The sequence below is a fragment of the Euprymna scolopes genome, chromosome 40, assembly GCF_053919585.1.
Source record: "Euprymna scolopes isolate OS-2025 chromosome 40, ASM5391958v1, whole genome shotgun sequence".
Taxonomy (NCBI): Eukaryota; Metazoa; Mollusca; class Cephalopoda; order Sepiida; family Sepiolidae; genus Euprymna; species Euprymna scolopes.
This window is the reverse complement of record NC_136521.1, coordinates 30,963,617-30,984,741: the sequence shown is the minus strand read 5'-3', so window position 1 is coordinate 30,984,741 and position 21,125 is coordinate 30,963,617. Positions and strand designations below refer to the sequence as shown.

The 21,125-nt window shown below is 33.0% G+C and overlaps 1 protein-coding gene across 1 annotated transcript in view; it reads right to left on the bottom strand.

Annotated features, from left to right (window-relative positions):
- Window positions 1-251: 251 nt before the first annotated feature.
- The window catches only part of LOC145265464 (ADP-ribosylation factor-like protein 1), a 58,461-nt gene continuing 37,587 nt past the window's right edge, over window positions 252-21,125 (bottom strand). The window contains exons 5-6 of the mRNA XM_080121328.1: window positions 7,974-8,152; window positions 252-1,075 (exon numbers count right to left, since the gene is read on the bottom strand). Coding sequence (XP_079977454.1) covers window positions 1,045-1,075; window positions 7,974-8,152 — 210 coding nt within the window. The 3' untranslated portion in view covers window positions 252-1,044. The remainder of the gene's footprint in view (window positions 1,076-7,973; window positions 8,153-21,125) is intronic.

The following is a 21,125-nucleotide window of genomic DNA, read 5'->3' as shown; positions in this document are numbered from 1 at the left end:
CACACACACACACCTCCAAAACACCCGGGCAACGCCAGGTACCCCCGCTAGTAAACAAATAATGGAGAACATTATGAAAGCTAATTTTTTTTGTTTCTTTTAATATTAGTTTTGGAGATTTGCCTTTATAAAGAAACAAGATTTTTTTCAATGATAAAAGAATAAATAACTGAAATGTGAAGAACAATTTTGATGTTTTTTTGTTTCTTTTTCTTTAATTTGATGAGATAAAAAAATTCACAGAGGAAGCCTTTTGAAAACATCTTAAATTTATTATCAAGAAAAAAATGTGTTTTGAAAATGGACAGAAACAATTGTATGAATAAAGACATTTTTTAAATAAATTCGGAACATTTATTAAATCATATATATGAAGTCTTCCTGCTAATTACAATATATCTACTTTCAGAACGTTTCAGTATAGAATGAAAGATACTATCAAATTTGGTTGTAATGTAGTAAATTTGATAAATAGTACGCATTGAATCCAAAAGTGCTCGATACTATAAAAGATAGAGCAGTTATTATAATATTGTACAAGTTATATCAACAATGTTTTGACCTAGTTTTCCATGATTTCGATCTAACCATCTTTTCATAGTTTTCTAGGAAGAGACTGTTAGATGAAAAACCACAACAAACAACCAAATTTGATAGTATCAGGGGAAGGGGCAACAATGATGCCAATGTTGATTTAAGCCATACAATATATACATATATGTATATATTTTTTTATACACAGATAGATGAAAAAGATTATGAGTAAACCCCACAAGGACACGTCGTTTGTCTCCGTCTGCTGCCCAACTGTGAGCCAATTGGATGATGAGCAATTGGCAGTGGTTGGTTTTAGAAAAAGGATTGCGGGTGGCTGACCAATAGAACGTCAAAGACAGCAGGACATGAACGGTGGCAACAGCAGCAAGAATTGAATTTGTTCAGATTTTTAAATACAGATTTTGTTTTCTTTCCTTTATCTGCTTCAAAAAGGTCATTGCCAATGAATGATTTAATCCAGGAGGATGCATAGAAGAAAAACAATCATTATCCTTGCTGTGTTAATGCATTTGCTAACCTGAATAAAAGAAATAAAAAAGAATTATTAAACATCACAAAAAAACTGCCGAGTGATAGAAAAAAATATATTAAAGACCACTCTATAATAAAGAGGAATGTGTGTATATATATGGCAAAGGGCGAATGAACTCTTTTTCTGGGTCAACGGCCAACTAGCACCGTGTATATTTGTGTATGTGTGTGTATATATGTGTATTGGGGTAGAGAGGGCTCCCGTAAGCCGTGGTGAAGGCAACCTTTCTAGGAGAAGCAAATCTCTGATATAAAAAACCATAAAGCGGAAGACCAGTACCCGCATTAAGCTGGTCTGCAGTTTAATTTGTTACTAGCTATCTTGCTCTTGCTTGTTGCTGGATCTCAACATTTTGAACCGAGAGAGATTTAGCTGTCGTACAAAGCTAAGACTCTGAAACATCATATTTGTATAGATACTCCCTCAGACATTTGGGCTCATGGATTTTAAATGTCTGAGGGAGTGGCACTCGTCTGACAAGACGTTGCAAATCATCATATGGCATTTAAGCTACACAGAATATTCTGCATTTCATCCATGCTAGGATTCATCAGGCTTTATATATATATATATATATATATATATATATATATATGAAAATAACTATGGCAATTAAACTACACAGAATTTTTAGTGTTATCTTTATAAGAACTTGTCAGGTTAAAATATATGAATTTTTTCCCGTGCGAGTTTGACCTTTTTTCTTGATAGTTTTAACATTGTTTGTTTTTATAATATTCAAACAGTGTTATTACTTAGCTTTGTTTTCATTTTACCACCCCCAACCACACACGCATCTAAAAACCCGGGCAACGCCAGGTACCCACCGCTAGTATATATATATATACATACACGGTGTTAAGTTTGCTAGTTAACCAATCAGATTATTTGTTATTCTTGCCTATGCTTTCATTAGGTAATGATTGAGCTTTTCTCAGACAAAAGTTTGGGTGGCTCCTATTTGAAAATATTTGTCCTCATAAAATTTTATATGGATATTAGCTGCTGAAATGAATCCTACATATATATATATATATACACACTTTTTTTTATAAATCACAAAAAAAAAAAAAAAAAAATCCATATCTTTTAATTCTAGGATAGTGTTATGTGAAAAAAAAAAAAATCCATATCTTTTAATTCTAGGATAGTGTTATGTGAAAAAAAAAAATCCATATCTTTTAATTCTAGGATAGTGTTATGTGAAAAAAAAAAATCCATATCTTTTAATTCTAGGATAGTGTTATGTGAAAAAAAAAAAATCCATATCTTTTAATTCTAGGATAGTGTTATGTGAAAAAAAAAAAAAAAAAATCCATATCTTTTAATTCTAGGATAGTGTTATGTGAAAAAAAAAAAAAATTTGATTGGTTCTTGTCTAGAATTCTTTCTACATCAAAAAAAAGAAACAAAGATAATTCAAACTTAATCACCAATTGTTCCGATTAGCTGTGAAATGCAATCATCTCACCAACTCTTTCCCCTTTTCTCTCTAGTCATAAGGAAAGTACAGATTAAAGGGGTAAGAATAGTCCATTATGAAGAAAAAGGAGTATCACCACATTTAATTTGTCCAGAGGGGGAGGAAGACAGAGAGGGAGAAAGGGAGTAAATATATTATTATTATTATATAAAAGTCACTGTGTGTGCGAGTTTCTTCCTCACAGGTTCTGAAACGGCTAAGCCTATCTTTTGTAAATTTCACACAAAAGTAATTTATATGCCTGGCAGTGTTCTTAGATATGTTTTGTACGGAAATTCATCTGAGAGGTATTGAAAATCAAAAAGATCTGATCCTAAAAATAAACTTTGTTTCTTGTAAATAAAAAAGAATTTAAAAATTTTTACAGGGGAATATTTTAGGTTACATCAGCTAAGGGAGATAATTCTCAGCAAATCATTTCTTCTATAAAAAAAACTATTGTCATCTGGAGATATAGCTCAGTGGTAGAGTATTTGACTACAGATTGAATGATCACTTGTTCAAGCCTGTGTGTACCTCACTATTTTATTTTTTTCTTAAGTTCAATTTACGATAAAAGAAGAGGTACCATTTAAAATCGCCGCAAATCATTTCTTTGTTCGTATATTTTAAAATTAAATGACTTTTCCAGGGCATTCATCGTCAAGCCCAAATATCAACTGACGTGTTATTGTTAATAAACAGACGGAATTTGATGAAGGACATTATCAGTATTATGTTTTTTTTTTTTTGTTTTTTTTGCGAATTAGTCCACCAGGCAAATTATTCTTCGTAATATAACATTCAATAGAGGATTGATTCTATAATAATACATGCACAATCTGAATAAACTGAAATATCATGTTTAAATGGATTGTATGACCAGGCATTCAGCTAGTATATAAAAATTTATATATATGACTAGCCTGGGTGCCCAGGTGTTTGGAGGTGCGCGTTGAACAAAAAAGAAAAAAGTGGTAGTAGGCAGGCAGGCTTGAATCCATACCACGAAGGAGGAAAAGAATGTGAAAAAAAAAAAAGAAAATGATGTCTTTGCTGTTGTGTCCATCGCCAAACCGAAAGTGACAAAGGTTTAAATTAAGGCTAGTCAATCGAAAAGAGGGGATGACTTTCGAAAATATCAGCGAAAAAAGTAACCCCTCTCTGTAGAAAAGGGCCCAGTTGAGGGTGAAGGAAATAATGTTTTTAGCCAATTTTTTTATATTTGTCATCCGACGGGTCAAACTTCAAAACGATACTGATGTCATGAAAATCCGTCGCCTCTGTCAAAAGTTTTAGGCAGACATACATACACAAATATATATATATATATATATATATATATATGATTGTTGAGCTGGATTAAATCCGACGATATGAAATAAAATGGAGGTGGAAGGACCTGGATACTCAACGTTTCGCCCGATTTATGCGGGCTTCTTCAAGAGGGATGGTCATTGACGAGAGAGTCGGAGGATTGGGGCTATATATAATGATGGGGGAGAGCAGCGTGTTTTCCTTATGTAAATTAGATGTCATATATACATGTATATACATTTTATGAGAGAAGAACTAATTATAGTAAACTAGTGTAGTGGATTACGTCTAAAAGATAAAATATCGTAGAGATTAAAAATTGTGTTTGGAAATATAGCGGTGATAGATTAAATAAATAAAATGACACGAGATTACGAAAGAATTTTTTTTTTTTTTTTTTTTTTTTTTAAATTAGAAATAATTGAATTGGGATAAAATAGCGCAGATAAAATTAAGTGAAATTACGAATTTTTTTTTTTTTTTTTTTTTTTCGCGTTTAACCGGTGTCTAAGTTGTTTTCTTTGATAATTATTTTCGACAGAAAGGGAGCAACGTGGAAAAAACCTTTTCTTTGCTTAATTATTTTGCTGGAATGGGAGATTATAGCTGACTCAATTAAACGTCGTGTGGATCTGTTATGTATGTGTTTAAGGAAAGTTGCCTTGTTAAAATCAAAATGGTGGTCGTTTTCCATGATGTGACAAAATATGGCGTTGAGTGTATTGTTGTTTTTTACATCTCTTTTGTGTTCATATATTCTTTTATTTAAATTACGTTGAGTTTCTCCTACGTATATTTTTCCGCAATCAAGGCAGGGTATGGAATATATTCCGGCTTTGGTGTTAATGTTGGTGCTAGTTATAATTTTACGTGTTAGATCCCTAATTGTTAAAGAGTTTAGTTTTGTTATTTGAATGCCTGTCTTATTTAGGTTCTTATATATTGTGTCGTTGTTTTTATTAGTTGGTAATGTTAATTGTCTGTTGTGTATCTGGCTATTTAAGGAATGGTCTCGGTTATGGTAAATTTTTAGTGCTTTTCTTTTTGTATTTGCCAAAAAATGTCGAGGGTATTGCAAGTTCATGAATGTACGTTCGATATACTCAAATTCTTCCACGATGTATTCTTCACTACATATTCTCAGGGCCCTAAGAAAAAATCCTATTAGAATACCTCTTTTTACTTTATCATCGTGATGAGAGTAAAAGTGTATGTAATCATTTTTATTCGTGACTTTCCGATGGACTTTAAAACTTAGATGATCATTGTTATTTATGATGTTGATGTCCAGAAAAGGTATGGAGTTGTTATTTTCTCTTTCATACGTATAATTAATAGTGGGTTCAATCTTGTTTAATTTATCAGTGATATTCTCTATTTTGGAAGATATAGGGAGAAAAATTAAAATATCATCAATATATCTATAGTAGGAGGTACCCTTGGGCAATTTATATTTCATGGGTCCGGTTTCGATGAATTCTAAAAATAGACATGCCAAAACCCCACTTAGAGGGTTACCCATGGGCAGTCCAAATTTTTGTTTGTAGCAGAGTCCATCGAATGTGAAATATGTCATGTCAATGCATATACTTATAATTTTAATTATATTATCTATCGGCAAAGGTAATTTAATTTTTATTTTATTTAAGTGTTTTGAAAGAAGGTTGAGACATTTCTTGGTAGGGATATTGGTGTATAAAGATTCTATATCGAGACTATTCATGGTTTTATTTTTCATATCTATGTTTTTTATTTTATTAAGAAGGTCGCCAGAGTTTCTTATATGGGAATTGCTAATTGTGCCCAATAATGGCGTTAGGAGTTTTGTGATCGCTCTTGCTATCTTATGGGTGGCACTGCCAATGCCAGAGATGATTGGGCGTATTGGATTATTATTTTTATGTGTTTTGGGTAAACCATATAAGGTCGGGATTTTAGGATGGTATTCTATATAGGTAGTCCATATTTTATCATTATGTATTAATTTCTTGTAAGATTTGTTAAATTTGTCAATTTCTTTATGTATTATTTCGGAGGTAGTTTTTTCATATGTGTGTTTATCTTGTAATAGTTGAAGTATTTTATTTTTGTATTCAGTTGTTTCCATTATTACAATCCCCCCACCTTTGTCAGCAGGTGAGACGATAATATTATGGTCGTTAGCCATGTGTGATAATGCATTTATGTATCGTTTTGGTAGGGTAATATCCCTGGTTTGGGCGGTGGTCGTGGATATTATACCCTGGATGAAACCTTTCATAAAGTCGGTATCTTCGTGTTTATAGTTTCGAGCGATTGTGTTGGTTGTTATCTTTGGATAGATTCCCGTTGCAAATTTTAAACCAAGGCTGAGGGCTTCTGTCTCGGTGTTTGACAGTGGCCGGTTTGTAAGATTTTGTATGAGTTTTGGTCGTCCAATAGAACCCCATTTGCTGTTGGAGATTAGATTGGATAGTTTTTTGTTAAGTTTTCTGTTGTGGGTAGAGTTGAAAGATATAATCCGTCGTTTAATTTTAGAGGCTGTATTCCTAGAAATAGAGTGGTTCATGTGTAGATCGTCTGATAGTGATTTGGCAATAGTTCGTAAATAAGTTGCTTTGTTTCTAAGAGTTTGTGCTGATGTGCTTAGATACTGCTCAATGTGTGTTATTTTCGACAGAAAGGGAGCAACGTGGAAAAAACCTTTTCTTTGCTTAATTATTTTGCTGGAATGGGAGATTATAGCTGACTCAATTAAACGTCGTGTGGATCTGTTATGTATGTGTTTAAGGAAAGTTGCCTTGTTAAAATCAAAATGGTGGTCGTTTTCCATGATGTGACAAAATATGGCGTTGAGTGTATTGTTGTTTTTTACATCTCTTTTGTGTTCATATATTCTTTTATTTAAATTACGTTGAGTTTCTCCTACGTATATTTTTCCGGTTAAACGCGAAAAAAAAAAAAAAAAAAAAAAAAAAATTCGTAATTTCACTTAATTTTATTTTTATTTTACTTATTTACTGCATTTTATCATTATCTATTTTTAGACTCCATTTTATCACCTCCTATTCTTATTTTTAGATACCATCTTTTAAGTTACTGCGCTATTTTATCCCAATTCAATTATTTCTAATTTAAAAAAAAAAAAAAAAAAAAAAAAAAAATTCTTTCGTAATCTCGTGTCATTTTATTTATTTAATCTATCACCGCTATATTTCCAAACACAATTTTTAATCTCTACGATATTTTATCTTTTAGACGTAATCCACTACACTAGTTTACTATAATTAGTTCTTCTCTCATAAAATGTATATACATGTATATATGACATCTAATTTACATAAGGAAAACACGCTGCTCTCCCCCATCATTATATATAGCCCCAATCCTCCGACTCTCTCGTCAATGACCATCCCTCTTGAAGAAGCCCGCATAAATCGGGCGAAACGTTGAGTATCCAGGTCCTTCCACCTCCATTTTATTTCATATATATATATATAAAAACAAACAGGTGAGATTTATATTATAGACTAGCGAGGGGTACCCGGCGTTGCCCGGATGTTTGGAGGTGTGTGTGGTTTTGGGTAAATCAAAACTCCAGGGGGGGGGGGATAAAAAAAATGTTTCAGTAGGTAAGTATGAGGATCGAACCCGAACTGTTGAGGCAAAGTTGTAAATTAAAGTGTGGAAGAAAAAAAAAAAAAAAAGATGCTAATGGAAACACATTTGAATTTATTTAATTACTTGGATTTGGCAGGTGCACGTTTTAATGACTTAATGAGGTCAACTTTGACTGCAGGATAGTATTTCATTTACTGCGGGAACACTTTTTTTATTTTTATTTTCCCAAGATGTTATAGGAAAAAGACTAACCCACATGCGGTGAGCGACAAATGTTGAATATTTATCTTCCCGAAGTCGAGCAAATTAAATAGACAGGCGAGCTCCGTTGTTAACTCTGAGATATTACGATTTATATGTGATATAAAAAGTTTTAAGTTGTGAACAGACTGACCGCTTCTCTGAAAGAAGCCTTTTGTAGACATACAGAAAAAGCGAACACACATACATACATTTTCGCTTTTATATTTATAGATGGAGAGAAATATATTGATATATACTAACCATTCCATACCCTCATCTAACCCCAATCCAGTGATTGCAGAGGTCTTGAATATCTGGTGCTTCCAATTTTTCAATGCGTGGAGTCCAAGTGCATTACTGACTTCACTGACCGTCATGGCGCCTTCAATATCTTGCTTATTTGCAAAGATCATTAAAACTGCTTTCTTCAGTTCTTCTTCCTGTTAAAAAGAAGACAAATAAAATGGTCATTAATTATTTCTGGAATAAAAGTTAAAACAATCACTCAACTAGGAATTTTAAAAGTTTAGGAAAGGAAGTAAAACACAAAATGGGGGGGGGAGGGTCGAGCTTCTGCAACGTTAGCAAAAGGAAAACGAAAAACACAATAAAGGGCAGGGGAGCGAAACTTATGCAAAATTTGCAAAAGGAAAACGGAAGACAAAAAAAAGATTCTAAATATTTAATGCTATAAATATGAATAAAATTATTGTAATGTTTTCATATTAAAAAAATTAAATTTTTCTCATTTTTAAGTCCTTTTCCATTGATGGAGATTAAACTTCATTTGCAGTCTCCATAATATTCTATTTTGATTTTTGAACCTCAACTGCATGATGTCTTCAGCTACCAACTGTTTCCATTTCCTTTAAAATCTATCCACTTTCTGTAGATCAACTCTCTCTATTAAGACCATATTCTCTGGATCTTAAAACATCCTTTACACATGATTGAACATTAATTTCCTAGGTTACTCCACATCAACGAACTCCCAATTCTTCTATTAAATTTTTTCCTGCAATGTTAGATCTGAGTATGTTTCACACAGGCTATGGAATCTGAATCCATAGTCCAGGTCTTGGATGCACACAAAAGAATGAATTGTTTTTTTTGTTTTTTTAATTGAGGGTCACTGCTTATTAAGGCTCAGAGGTCACTCTAGAATAAGGGTTAAAGAGTATTAAACAAGATAACTAAGTGATGATCAGTAATAGTAGAACTTGGGTAGGGTTTAATCATATAAAAGGACGGTTCAACAAGAATTTATTTACATTAGACTTGAAAACGACCATATCATAGTCAGTTGGGAAGCAGCCATGCAGTTATAGGCAAGAAACTTTACTCATAGAACTTTCAGCTAGATTTAGGCACAGATAGTGAAAAAAATTGTTGACAGTTGTTGTCGCCAGACGAGTAATTTTTACGAAAAACCATATCCAAATGTCTTTTCACTTTACTGACACGGCACTATCATCATATTTGGTTTAACGTCCATTTTACATGCTGCCATGCATTGAATGGATTTAAGAAATTGATTTCCAAATCAATCTTTAACCTGGTTTTTATTTATCTTTCTCTTTCCATATTACTATTCCCCCCATGTTTTCCTTGACTTTTCTCTGAACAGGACCTGCTACCTCAACTGTTTTACATCAACCAACCCAAGGATTTTCATCTATTTCTTTCAACCTGGCCATACATCAAAGTCTACTCTTCTGCACACATCTCCCTATACTGTCCAGATTAATTTTCGTCTGAGGTCATCAGATCTAAGCCTGTTTTCAAGACTCACATTACACATTCATTGTAGCATTCTCCTATCAATGCAGGTTCTTAGCCCTCACTGACCAGATTTCACTTCCACCCATCACAATGTGTACACATGCCTGATAGACTCTCCTTGGTCGACAGTGGTAATGCTGTTAGTAATGGCAGAAGTTCCCTAAACCTACTCCATTCACTCCTAATCCTTGAAATCATGCTAGCACCTGCACTGTGTTCCAATGATATCACTAAGGTAACAAAACTACAACAACTCAATAACTTTGCCATCCAGATATATTTTCTCCACATGAGTTCTCATCCGTCTCCAGTCTTACATTTCCTGCCCCAAGCTGGTTATCCTCTCTACCAGTAATTCCACTGCACTTCTTGTGTACCCAATGCTTAGAAATATCAGAAAAAATTAAATTGTATACAATTTTTAGCAAGCCGATGAGTTCAGCCTAAATAATTCTCTGGAGAGAATCAATGATGCCAAAGATCCATCAAACATACAAATGGGATTAATCCTTTCATTGAAGAGAAATGTAATTGTCATTCTACTGAGGAGTTGGTATTGCAGTGCCAGTTACCCCTCCCCCAACAAGTAACAGCACTACCTACAAGTTTGAATTGTTTTCTTTGTAAAAGTAGATATATTTTTTTAAGGTGATTACATGTGAATACTGAAACTTTAAAATTTAGAGTCGAGGATTAAATTGAATGTAAAATGAGCCCCATTTTTGAACTGTTCTACTGCTTTGACAGTTTAGAAAAACTTGCTCAGGAGACAAATTCTGTGCTTTTTAAATAGGGAGGAGTATATTTTTTTTTTAAGTGATTACATGTGGTTTTAATCAGACTTGAGATTAGTGGTTGAATATTTAATGAACAGCCTTAAAATTTAGAATGGCCGGGGACTGAAACTCATTTTGTTAAATTTATATACAAAACTTATCTCCCACTTTAAATTCTAACAATTGTTTTGTTTTTTTTTATTTCTGCCAAGTTTTTGAAGGTTTTCACACTTAATCAGCTAAAAAAAGTAGAATTTAACTTTGGAGTGAAGCTAGTTAATTGCGAGCGTTATTGATTATGCGTGTTCCTATTCACTTGTTTCCCCATGAAAGAAGAGATAAACAGTAAGCTGGTTTGTAATGTGGAGAATCTAGTTCTCAAAAAAAAAAAGACAGGGCACTCTGGGTTGAGACAAAAATTTAAATTGCCTCAGTCTAGAAAGATTTCGCCACTGATAAAAAGCAAAGATAAAATGAAAGATAAACAGAACAGAATTTGAATTAATACTTTGCTAAAAAATTTTATTTTTACAAAAACACAAGGATATTGTTTTCGTTAAAATTTTGTGTAAAGGAAATTCTTGCCAACAACAAGAATTTAAAAAAAATGTTCTGTCATTTAATTGAGAACATGTTTTTTTAATCATAATTGAACCCAAAATTAGTTTGATAAGTAAAATTTATATTTTGTTGACTTTTTCCAGATTTCTCTGTAATTCTTTGTTAAATAGGTACAATATAGTTAAACTTGTTAAAAAAAGTGTTTTTGTTTTACTAAAACTTTTTTTCTTTCAAATATCTTTAAATTTAAGCATCGCTATCAATGGCTTAAAACTCTGAAACAAAGTGTTTCCAAATCTATGTTTATGGGAACATTTTTCATGACATATACACACATATAGAACATAATGTCAGTTATTTCATTGATTTTCCAAACACCCTGTCTATAGTAAAGCTGTTAAATTTCATGTATTCTGACTATTTATTTAATCCGAGACTTAATTCTAATAACTGATGACACAGATTAAAACTGGAAAACAGTTACACATAGTGGAATCAGTATAGCTGAGAGCAAAAGCAAGGTGTGTGTGTGTGTGTGTGTGGTATGATATCACTTGAAAAGGAAAGAATATCATTAAAATGTATGTACATATAGGTATATAAAAATCAATATCTGAATAGAAAATACTTTAGTCATTCATTTGTATCGTTCAGTTTAAACAGCTGTTGAAGAAACAATATGTCAACCAACTGCTACATAGGACATTTTGTATAAATTTTGTACTCTAAATAGAGTGGAAAACACTGACAGGGAAAAGTAGTATTATATATATGTGCGTGCACACACACACACACACACACACACAGAGGGTTCGTACAAATTTTCAATGTCAATCTCCACAGTGATTCAAAAAAGTGATAAAAATTCAAATACAAAACAAATAAATGTTATCATAGTCAATAAAAGTTACTTTGCAACCTGCATAATTATTTTGTGTTTTAAATGCTTTTTATTTCATCTCAAATATTAACAATTTTTATGGCTTTTAAATTTCCAACCAAGATCGCTGCTGTCTTGTCCATTTTTTTTTTTTTTCCCCCCCAGCCCGTCCAGCTTCATTTTAGGTTATCACATTTGGGGGATGGGGGTCTGTCATTGGAAAGTCCTGTTCGCAGAGGGAAGGTGTTTTTAGAGGGTGGGGGGGCGACCATTTTTATTTATGGCGGCTGCACTACCCCCCCCCAAAAAAAAAATTAATTAAATTATAAATTAAAGCAAAAATAGATTTATTTAGATTTGATTTTCAATATTTCAACACAAATTTTTAATGGACATAAAGAATACAATTTTCAAAGTCTTTCAAGACATTTTCCTTATTTTCAAGGATTTTTCAAAGTAATAATAAAAATAAGGTCTTTTCAAGGAAAGTCAAGGATTTTTCAGATCTGCAAACCCATATAATATATATATATATATATATATATATATATACACACACACACACCAGCTGTACATAACTGGAATTGCCAGGTAAAAAACATTGCCGGCAGTGAATTTAGTCACATACTATTTAAGATACACAAAATATCCTAAGTTGTTACGATTTTCCTGAAAATTGACTTATTTTGGATGTTTGGAAGCTTAAAACAGTCATCTTCAGCTATGAAATTCAAACAGGGAAATAAAACCTCAGTTTAAAGAGAAATAACTCGTAATTTTTTTTTTTTTTTTTTTTTTTTAAACGCAGCTAATGTAGATTATACTAATAATTAAAAATAAATTAAATCAACTTTATATAATATTTCTCAATAGAGTACTTAAAACAATTCTATTACTAATTTCCATTAAAAATTTAGAGCTAATTATTAAAACAGATTTTTTAATATAATATGCAAATGAATGTTGATTACTTTTAAATTAAAAATATATATTATGCAGGAATAAAAGTATACAGTATTAAAATCTATTTGTGAAACAGTGCACCTTTTTCGTATATGAACCAAATTGTGAACAAACAGACAGGAATACGATTTTATTATAATCTCTACTATTATATAAAAGTCACTTTGTGTGTGTGTTCCTCATAGGTTCCGAAACAGCTGAGCCTATCATTTGCAAATTTCACACAAAGATAATTTATATTTCTGGCAGTATTCTTAGAAATGTTTTGTAAAGAAATTCATCCAATAAGTATTGAAAATTGAAAAAATCCGATCTTAAAAATAGTCTTTCTTCTCTTATAAAATATTCACCTGTAAAGATTCTTTTTATCTATAAGAGAAGACAAACTATTTTTAAGATTGTCAAGCCCAAATATCAACTGATGTGATATTGTAAGCAGATGAAATTTGAGTAACAACATTATCATTAATTTAAAAAAAATGTTTTGCGAATTAGTCCACTGGGAACATTATTCCTCATAATATATAATCTATTACATAAATCTTACCTGTCTGTTTAAATGTATGTATGTATGTACATATGTTTGTATATCTGCCTAAAACTTTCAACAGAGGCGACAGATTTTCACAAGATCAATATCCTGTTGAAGCTCGACCCTTCGGACACCAAATATCGAAAAATTGGCTAAAAACATTAATTCTTTCACCCTCAATTGGGCACTTTTCTACAGGGAAGGGGGTTGCTTTTTTTGTCAATATTTTCGAAAGTCATCCCCTCTTTTCAATTGTCTTACCATAATTTAAACCTTCGCCACTTCCGGTTTGGCGATGGACGCAATGGCAAAGACGTCATTTTTTTCATGTTCTTTTTCTCCTGTGCTGTACGGCAGGGTTCGAGTCTGCCTACTACCACTTTTTTTTTTCTTGCTCAACACACACCTCCAAACACCCAGGCAATGCCGGGCACCCAGGCAAGTATTCAATAAAGGATTGATTCTATAATAATACATACATCATGTTTAAGCATATTGTATGACCGAGCAACACTGGGCGTCCAGCTAGGAGATATTTAGTAGATGAATACGGTCTCAGGATGGGTAGAATTATTTCTCGTAATAAAACTGTTTTGTGCGACTTACGTCTGCTTACAAAGATTAAAATATTGATGTTTATGTTATAAATAAAAGATAAAACTTTATTTTTTTTTTTTATGAATGTGAAATAACCTAAATAATAATCTTGTACCCCTCTTTGATCAAAATGAAATATATTCGTCCAAGTACTTAAGGTAATGTAGTTCAAGAGTTTACATTGTTATAGGGTTTTATCTCCAGAACCTTAAAAATTTATAAACAAATAAAAAGGAGCTACCACTTAAACTAGCAGGCCACCCAGCATTGCCCGGTCATGAAATACACTTAAATATGATATTTTGATCAATTCAGATTTCTTATTATTATACTATATTGGACCCAATATATTGTAATGATTTAAAAAGTTTTAAAAAATAATGACTCGTGCGCCACCAGAGAATTGAAACCAAAATGTTTAGCTTATGATTTATGTTTTCTCTTGATGTTAATGCCTGAGCTATGAAGACATGTTTGCCGCAAGTCTAAAAATTAAAACATGAACCAATAGCTATTATGTTACGCATGCATATTCACAATGCCGTCATTTGACCTTCACCTGGCAAATTTCATTGTTTTAATTTTCCCACCGATTTTCCCCAGTTAAAACCCAAATATAAAGTTTCACATGATTCGCATACCCTATATATTAAATTTCATGTCTGTAGATCAAAAACTGACAAAGGAGTTTGGTAGGCAAAATTTTTTAAACATATATATATATATATATATATATATATGCATACATAAATATGTACAGAAAGAGGTTTAAACTTTTTATGCAAATATTACGCAAGTATAAATCATGTAGAATATCTGCATAAATATAATTATACGTAATAATTAACTAAAGATGATCATCCCATAAGAAAACCGAAAAAAAACTAAGAGGGACTTAATTAAAATGAATGTTTAAAAGAATATGCAAATTAGCTAGATATTTTGCAGATGAATGCAATTCCACGACCCATATATAACAAAGTTGTATTTTCTTCTTAAATAAAAAAAAAGGGGTTTTAATATGAATATCAATACACAAATAAACCCCAAATTTATAGGAGTATAGATTACACATATACTTAAACATTCACACATGCATTCTTAGAAATTTACGAACAGTATTTAAAAAAAAAAATTTTTTTTTGATAGAATCAAAATCAGAATTGTCATAGCATTATTAAAAAACAGAAACAAACTAACATATCTTTAAATTGATGTGACATAGGACATCAGCATATTCACAGCTGACCTCAACATACAAGCTACAAAGTCCATCATTAATAGTTGCCAACATTTTAAACTTCAGAAACAACTAAATGCATAATTTTTACATTTCTCAGACCACTAATATGAATTTTTGTAGGACTTTTATCCCCACTAACCATTTTAACACGTCTAGTTATCTTCCACTTTGTCGTAAGAACTGAGACATGCATGGAGTCTGTATTTGTAATACCCTCCCCATGTCTAGGGAATCTAAACTAGAATCAAATGATCAGGCCGTCATGTGCTTTAAACTAACTTAGCGTTAACTACTTATATTTTCTTTATCACTCTCCCTCAACCCAGGACTGTACTCTAATCAATCAGGTCTCTGACAGCATAGATGTAGCACTCTCCCTTGACACTAGCATCCAAATACATTTATTTGGTGACTTTAATGTCCACCACAATAATTGCCTTGGCTTCTCTAACTACACAGACACAGTTTGTAGCATCATCCGTAACTTTTCTATATCCCATTCCTTGACACAAACAGTAACATTCTTGACCCAATCGTCAGATTGTTAGGCTCAGTAAGCCTCACTTCTGGATCTATTTCTGACAACAGTTCCTGAGGATTGTGCAACAAATACTCATTGCCCACTCTGGAATGCTGGTCATGCTGTGATAATGATAGACATCACTCTAAACTCTAAGTTGAAAAGCGATTGCTCAAAACGATAAGGTACTACAATAAGGTTGACTGGGATGCCATCAGAGATCACATCAAAGATGCCCCATGGGGAAATATCTTTTCTCTTCCTGCAGAACAGTGCACAAATGAAACCACTGAATGGTTCGAAGCAGTAATCGATGGTCGTATGTCAAAACAATATGATGTAAATGCTGATGTATCTTAGGGGTCGATCCTTGGACCTTTATTATTCTTGATATTCATAAATGACTTCCTGATAAAACTGTCTCTGAAATGGGCATATTTGCTGATGACAGCACGCTCTATAACAGACATGAGGGGAAAATGAAAGAAACACATATCCAAGGCAATGGCAGAAACCTGATTGTAGTGGAATGGAGACAAAAATGGATGGTAATATTCAATGCCGTCAAGACTAAGTTTCTTTCCTTTAATAATTACAAGAAACCTTCTCAACTTCCAATAGCTAAAGATACATTACTTGAAAGTACTACGTTCAAACCCCTCAGCTTAACGTTCACAGGGAAACGTGAGTTGGAACAGATAAATCAAGGGCATTGCCAAGGCTGCTGCAAGGAAAGTGGGCTCATCTATTGTGCTAGAAGGTTACTTACACCTGCGAGTATCTACAAGGCCACCCATGTATGGAATGTTGTTGTCACATTTGGGCTAATGCATCTGCTGCTAGTCTCACTTCTGGACAGAGTTCAAAAGAGAGTCGCCAACCTGATAGGTCCTGAGCTGTCATCTAAGCTTCAACCTCTGTCCCTCTCTGCCTGTTTTACAAGTATTTTAATGGTGAATATTCTGACAAACTACAAGCCCTTGTACCCCCTTGACATAAATAGCTCCAACAAACAACAAAGTCCCACCCCTACATAGTAGAGATCCCCAAATGTAAGAAAGCTTTCTACTCTAATAGTTTCTTTCCCAGAATTGCTAGACTTTGGAATTTCCTTCCGGATTCCTGCTTCCCCAACTGTACTGATATGCAGAAGTTAAAGTGTAATGTAAACAGACATCTTGTTGCTCAACTCCCTAAGTAGTATCCCTGCAACTTGTGTGCCTTATAGTAGCCTCTACATCAAAGTGGCACTGTCTTGTTTGGGGTGAAAATGTAATCAAAAAAAGATTACTAGTGCCAACATGGGTAAAACGAATTTTTCTGAATAGAACCGTTTTTAAATTTTTTTAATTACTATTTTATGCTCCCTTACGATGATTTAAATGAATATATACTACTAAACTTTATATCTACAAGACTTATGATTTTCATTTTAGAAAAATGTCTAAAATTTAAAGCTTAAATTTAAGAAATCTTACAAATGATGTCTAATGACTATGAATCAAAGTTCATGCAAATCTGAAATATTTGAATTGAAACTGGGAGGTTATGCCTATATCATGTCATAAACCTCTTAAAATACTTCAAAGAAACTGAAATTTTGGAAATATTTATTAATTGATGCCTAATACCCATTCTTAAAATTTCACAGAAATTGGACTTATCTGAAGTTTTACGAAACTTCTGCCTCCTTTTTGCATAAAACTAAATATAGCCCACATTAGACATGCTTACATCTAGTCACTGTATTCCAAAATTCATAATTATAAGTTGATGAGTTTAGGAGCGAAACCTATACATAAAAATATATGAACATTTACTTATTCATAATATATATGTTATAGCAGGATCTGTGTACTGGCATTGCCCGGTGGAGGTATGACAAAACCAGAACAGATTTGGTAAAGAACTGCCCTTGAAAACAAATTAAACTACAGTTGTTAGTGGGGGCTACTGCCAGCCTTGGAAAATCTGGTGGTTACTGGCAATTAGTGCTGCTTTGGAGTGATTACTTGCAGGTCCTGGCATTCACTGGCTGGCTTTGCAAGTGAACCTCATTGGCAGTCATGATCAATGTCAGCCTCCATTGGAATTTTCCTAACTAAAATTGTCCGTCTTCAATTGTCAGGCACTTGTATACACTGTTGGACATAAAATCGACTGTGGTTACTATCACTTGACAGGTGTGGGCACTGGCACGCACATCACGTCCTCAATTGTTCGGCACCTCATCCATTCATGGGCACAGTCATGTATGGCGTTTATTGATTATTTAAGGTGGTTACTGTCACTTGATGTAAATGTATGGAAAAAAAAAATGACAAGTGAAGCATGCATGATCCCCGTGAGTGCACATTGAACGAGGCATAAAAAAAAGGCTAAGTTCAGCATTGCCCCCCCCCTATTTATCTCCAAAAGTCTCCAGGGGACGTCGAATCCTGGTGAAAATGAACAAACAGTGCAGTTTTAGGCCTTAACATATGTAAATTTGAGTTCTGCACCATGCAAAAAAAAAAAGAAATGACCAAGTCCATCATTTGCTCCACCCCACAAAATCCATGCCTGTTGTCCACATAAGCATAGTTTGAAAAATAAAAATAAAAATAAATAAATATGAAAATATGGTAATTTTGTAAATTATTTAGTTGAACGAACTGAATAGTTATGAAAAATAATAGCCTTAAGGTAAATCAGAAGCAAGAGTAACTGAAAATATGACAGCGGTGCATCACTTAAATAGAATGGGTTTTTTTTTTATAATCGCATACAAATCGTAAGTACCGCAGAATGCCTTTTTAAACAACAGAGTGCAAATGTTAAATTTCACAGCTGAAGCAGTGTTGTTAAATGGATGTAAATAATAATCTTTTTTATTGCAATTCGTGTGTGCACGAACAATTTGTTAAAGGAAAGGGGAAAAAAACAAAAACAAATGTGAAAAAACATAAGACACACGGATTTCATGTAGATTTTCCCAAAGCAATAAGCTATAACCGTTGTAAACGATAATTTTCTGATTTCATTGTATTTTGTGATTGTGCAAACATTTTCTATAGAAAAGAAATGGTAAGGGAAAATACTATTATTATAAAATAACACATAAACATGGCTGACAATGATATTAAAATGAAAACGAATGCAATGACTATGTATAGAGAAAAGGTATTGAATGCTGCATTTCTGGTCTTCCATACTTTTGATATACGTATGTTTTTAAAGAATGAGAGTTGTTCAAAAGTATTTTGCATTAATATTTCAATACCTGGTGTCCTGATGCATAACGTGAATGAATAATGTGAAGATTTGCCTTGCACTGAAAATAAACTTAAGAGTAATAGTTTGGGAAGTTAAAATAAAATATGTAAACAATTTGTTTTGGTTAACGTATGGAAAATCATTACAGAGGATCGTTTTGTCTGTGTTTTGAAACAGTAACCTGTTATTTAAAGAATGATTGGTTCGAACATTAAGGTGTTTACCCAGTTGCTGGCTGCCGCCCAGTCCACCGAACTATGGAGTAAATGGGATATGTTGTTATTTTGTATTTTTAGCTGAATGGAACATGTATGAAATTAATAATAATTAATTAGCAAGTGGAATAATTAGCCGGTGTTTTGTAAGTAAATAGGCCTATGAATAAAAGAACCAATGATTTCAGTGTTTATGGGAAGAGTAAAAGTAAAATGGAAAAAATATTTCCTACTATCTACGTGGGATTATGTAGCTGAAAGAGTGATGCAAAGAGAGCAAAAAATATATTTTTTTAGAATAAAGACGAAATGTGCATATTTTAGGTAGAGAAAATGATGCAGTGTTAACTTTGAATGGTGAGTGCAAAATATTTGCATAGGAATAGCCTCTTTGGTTTCATATAGGTTTTATAGTTAGGGTGGGGAAAAAATGTCATATATATATATATATATATATAGCTATACTTACTTGGCATTTCCCAAGATACAGTGATTTTACTTTTTTATTTGCTTATTACATAAAAAAAATTATTATATTCTTCAATTTACAATGCGTTATCATCCTTACTGATTTTTATTTTTAGGTAACTATTTGAAAATCAGTCATACAAGCAGTCACCTAGGCTGAACTACGGACTAAATTATTAAATACTAGCGGGGGTACCCGGCGTTGCCCGAGTGTTTGTTTCCGGGATGGGGGGGAGAGTTTTAAAAAATGTTATGGTAGGTAAGTAGGAAGGATCAAACCCGGAGTCATGAGTAAAAGTAGGAAAATAAAGTGTGAAATAAAAAAAAAAACAAACATCTGCAACGTTAACAGTTCGGCCACCAAGAAAAGTCCATTCCAGTTGTTTAGGAAAAAAAAAACAAAAAAAAAAACACTACAGTAGGTCGGCGCGAACGTGAAAATATAATGTGAATTGTCCAGCACGCTAACCACTACGCCACAGAGCACTGCAGCTTAGTTTAGTGATTTTAAATAACTTCACATGAAAGAACTACGAAGCCAAACCAGTGTTCTCTTCTCAACTGTTCCTTGTGAACGATCCCCAAACGATGTTAAGTGGTGGCAGGGGGAGGAGGAATTTATTAGAGAGAAAATATTTTACCACTTCCATTGATCTTAACCGATTTTGGCCGTGACTTCTCAGCAGAAAAAGTATAGAAATCTAAGATTATCGAGGAATTTGAGAAATAATAAGCCTATAACACACCTCAGATATTGTTCTGCCGTTTGTGCATATTATATTTGCATGAAATATCTTGATTTTTAATCCTATTAATGTCAAAATCAGACAGGAAAAAATGAGTTCATTTTATTTATTATTAAATATTATATTACCTATAAAACAAAACCAAGAAACAAAAATTGGCTAGTCAATAGCTAAATTTTAATTGTCGATTTAAATGCTATTTGGGCTTGACTTTCAAAATTTAAGAACTTTACATGTTAGATATATTAGCAAAAACATGTGACCAGTGATGTATTTTGGTTGCATACATGACAAATGAACATATACTACACTATCCTCCATCTCACTCAAAAGGAGGTAATGTCTGGGAGGATGGTATGAAAACAGAACAGATACTACACTATCCTTATCCTCGAATCGAGCATTGAAGGTATATATTATATCATATAGATAATTAATAGTAATAATAATAATAGCAAAAATTGCCGAAAAGCAACTATGTCAATCAAAGGGAAGATCTTCAATGAATATATACTACCCGTGACAATCTACGGTAGTGAAACATGGGCCCTGACAACTTGCCAAAGTGAAATCTTGGCAGTGGCACAAAGGAAAATCGAGAGGATAATGTTAGGCATCACACTACAAGACAGAAAGACAAACATCTGGATCCGCCAACAAACAAAAGTTATTGACATCAATACTGCCATCAAAACATCCAAACACAGATGGGCAGCGCACGTAGCCAAACAACATAACAGATGATCCATCAGAACAACGGAATGGACACCTTGTGAGGCCAAAGGGAAGACCAAGAATGAGATGGAGGGACGACCTGATACAACACATGTGTCCCACATGGCAGTGGATAGCTCAGGACAGAGATAGATGGCTAA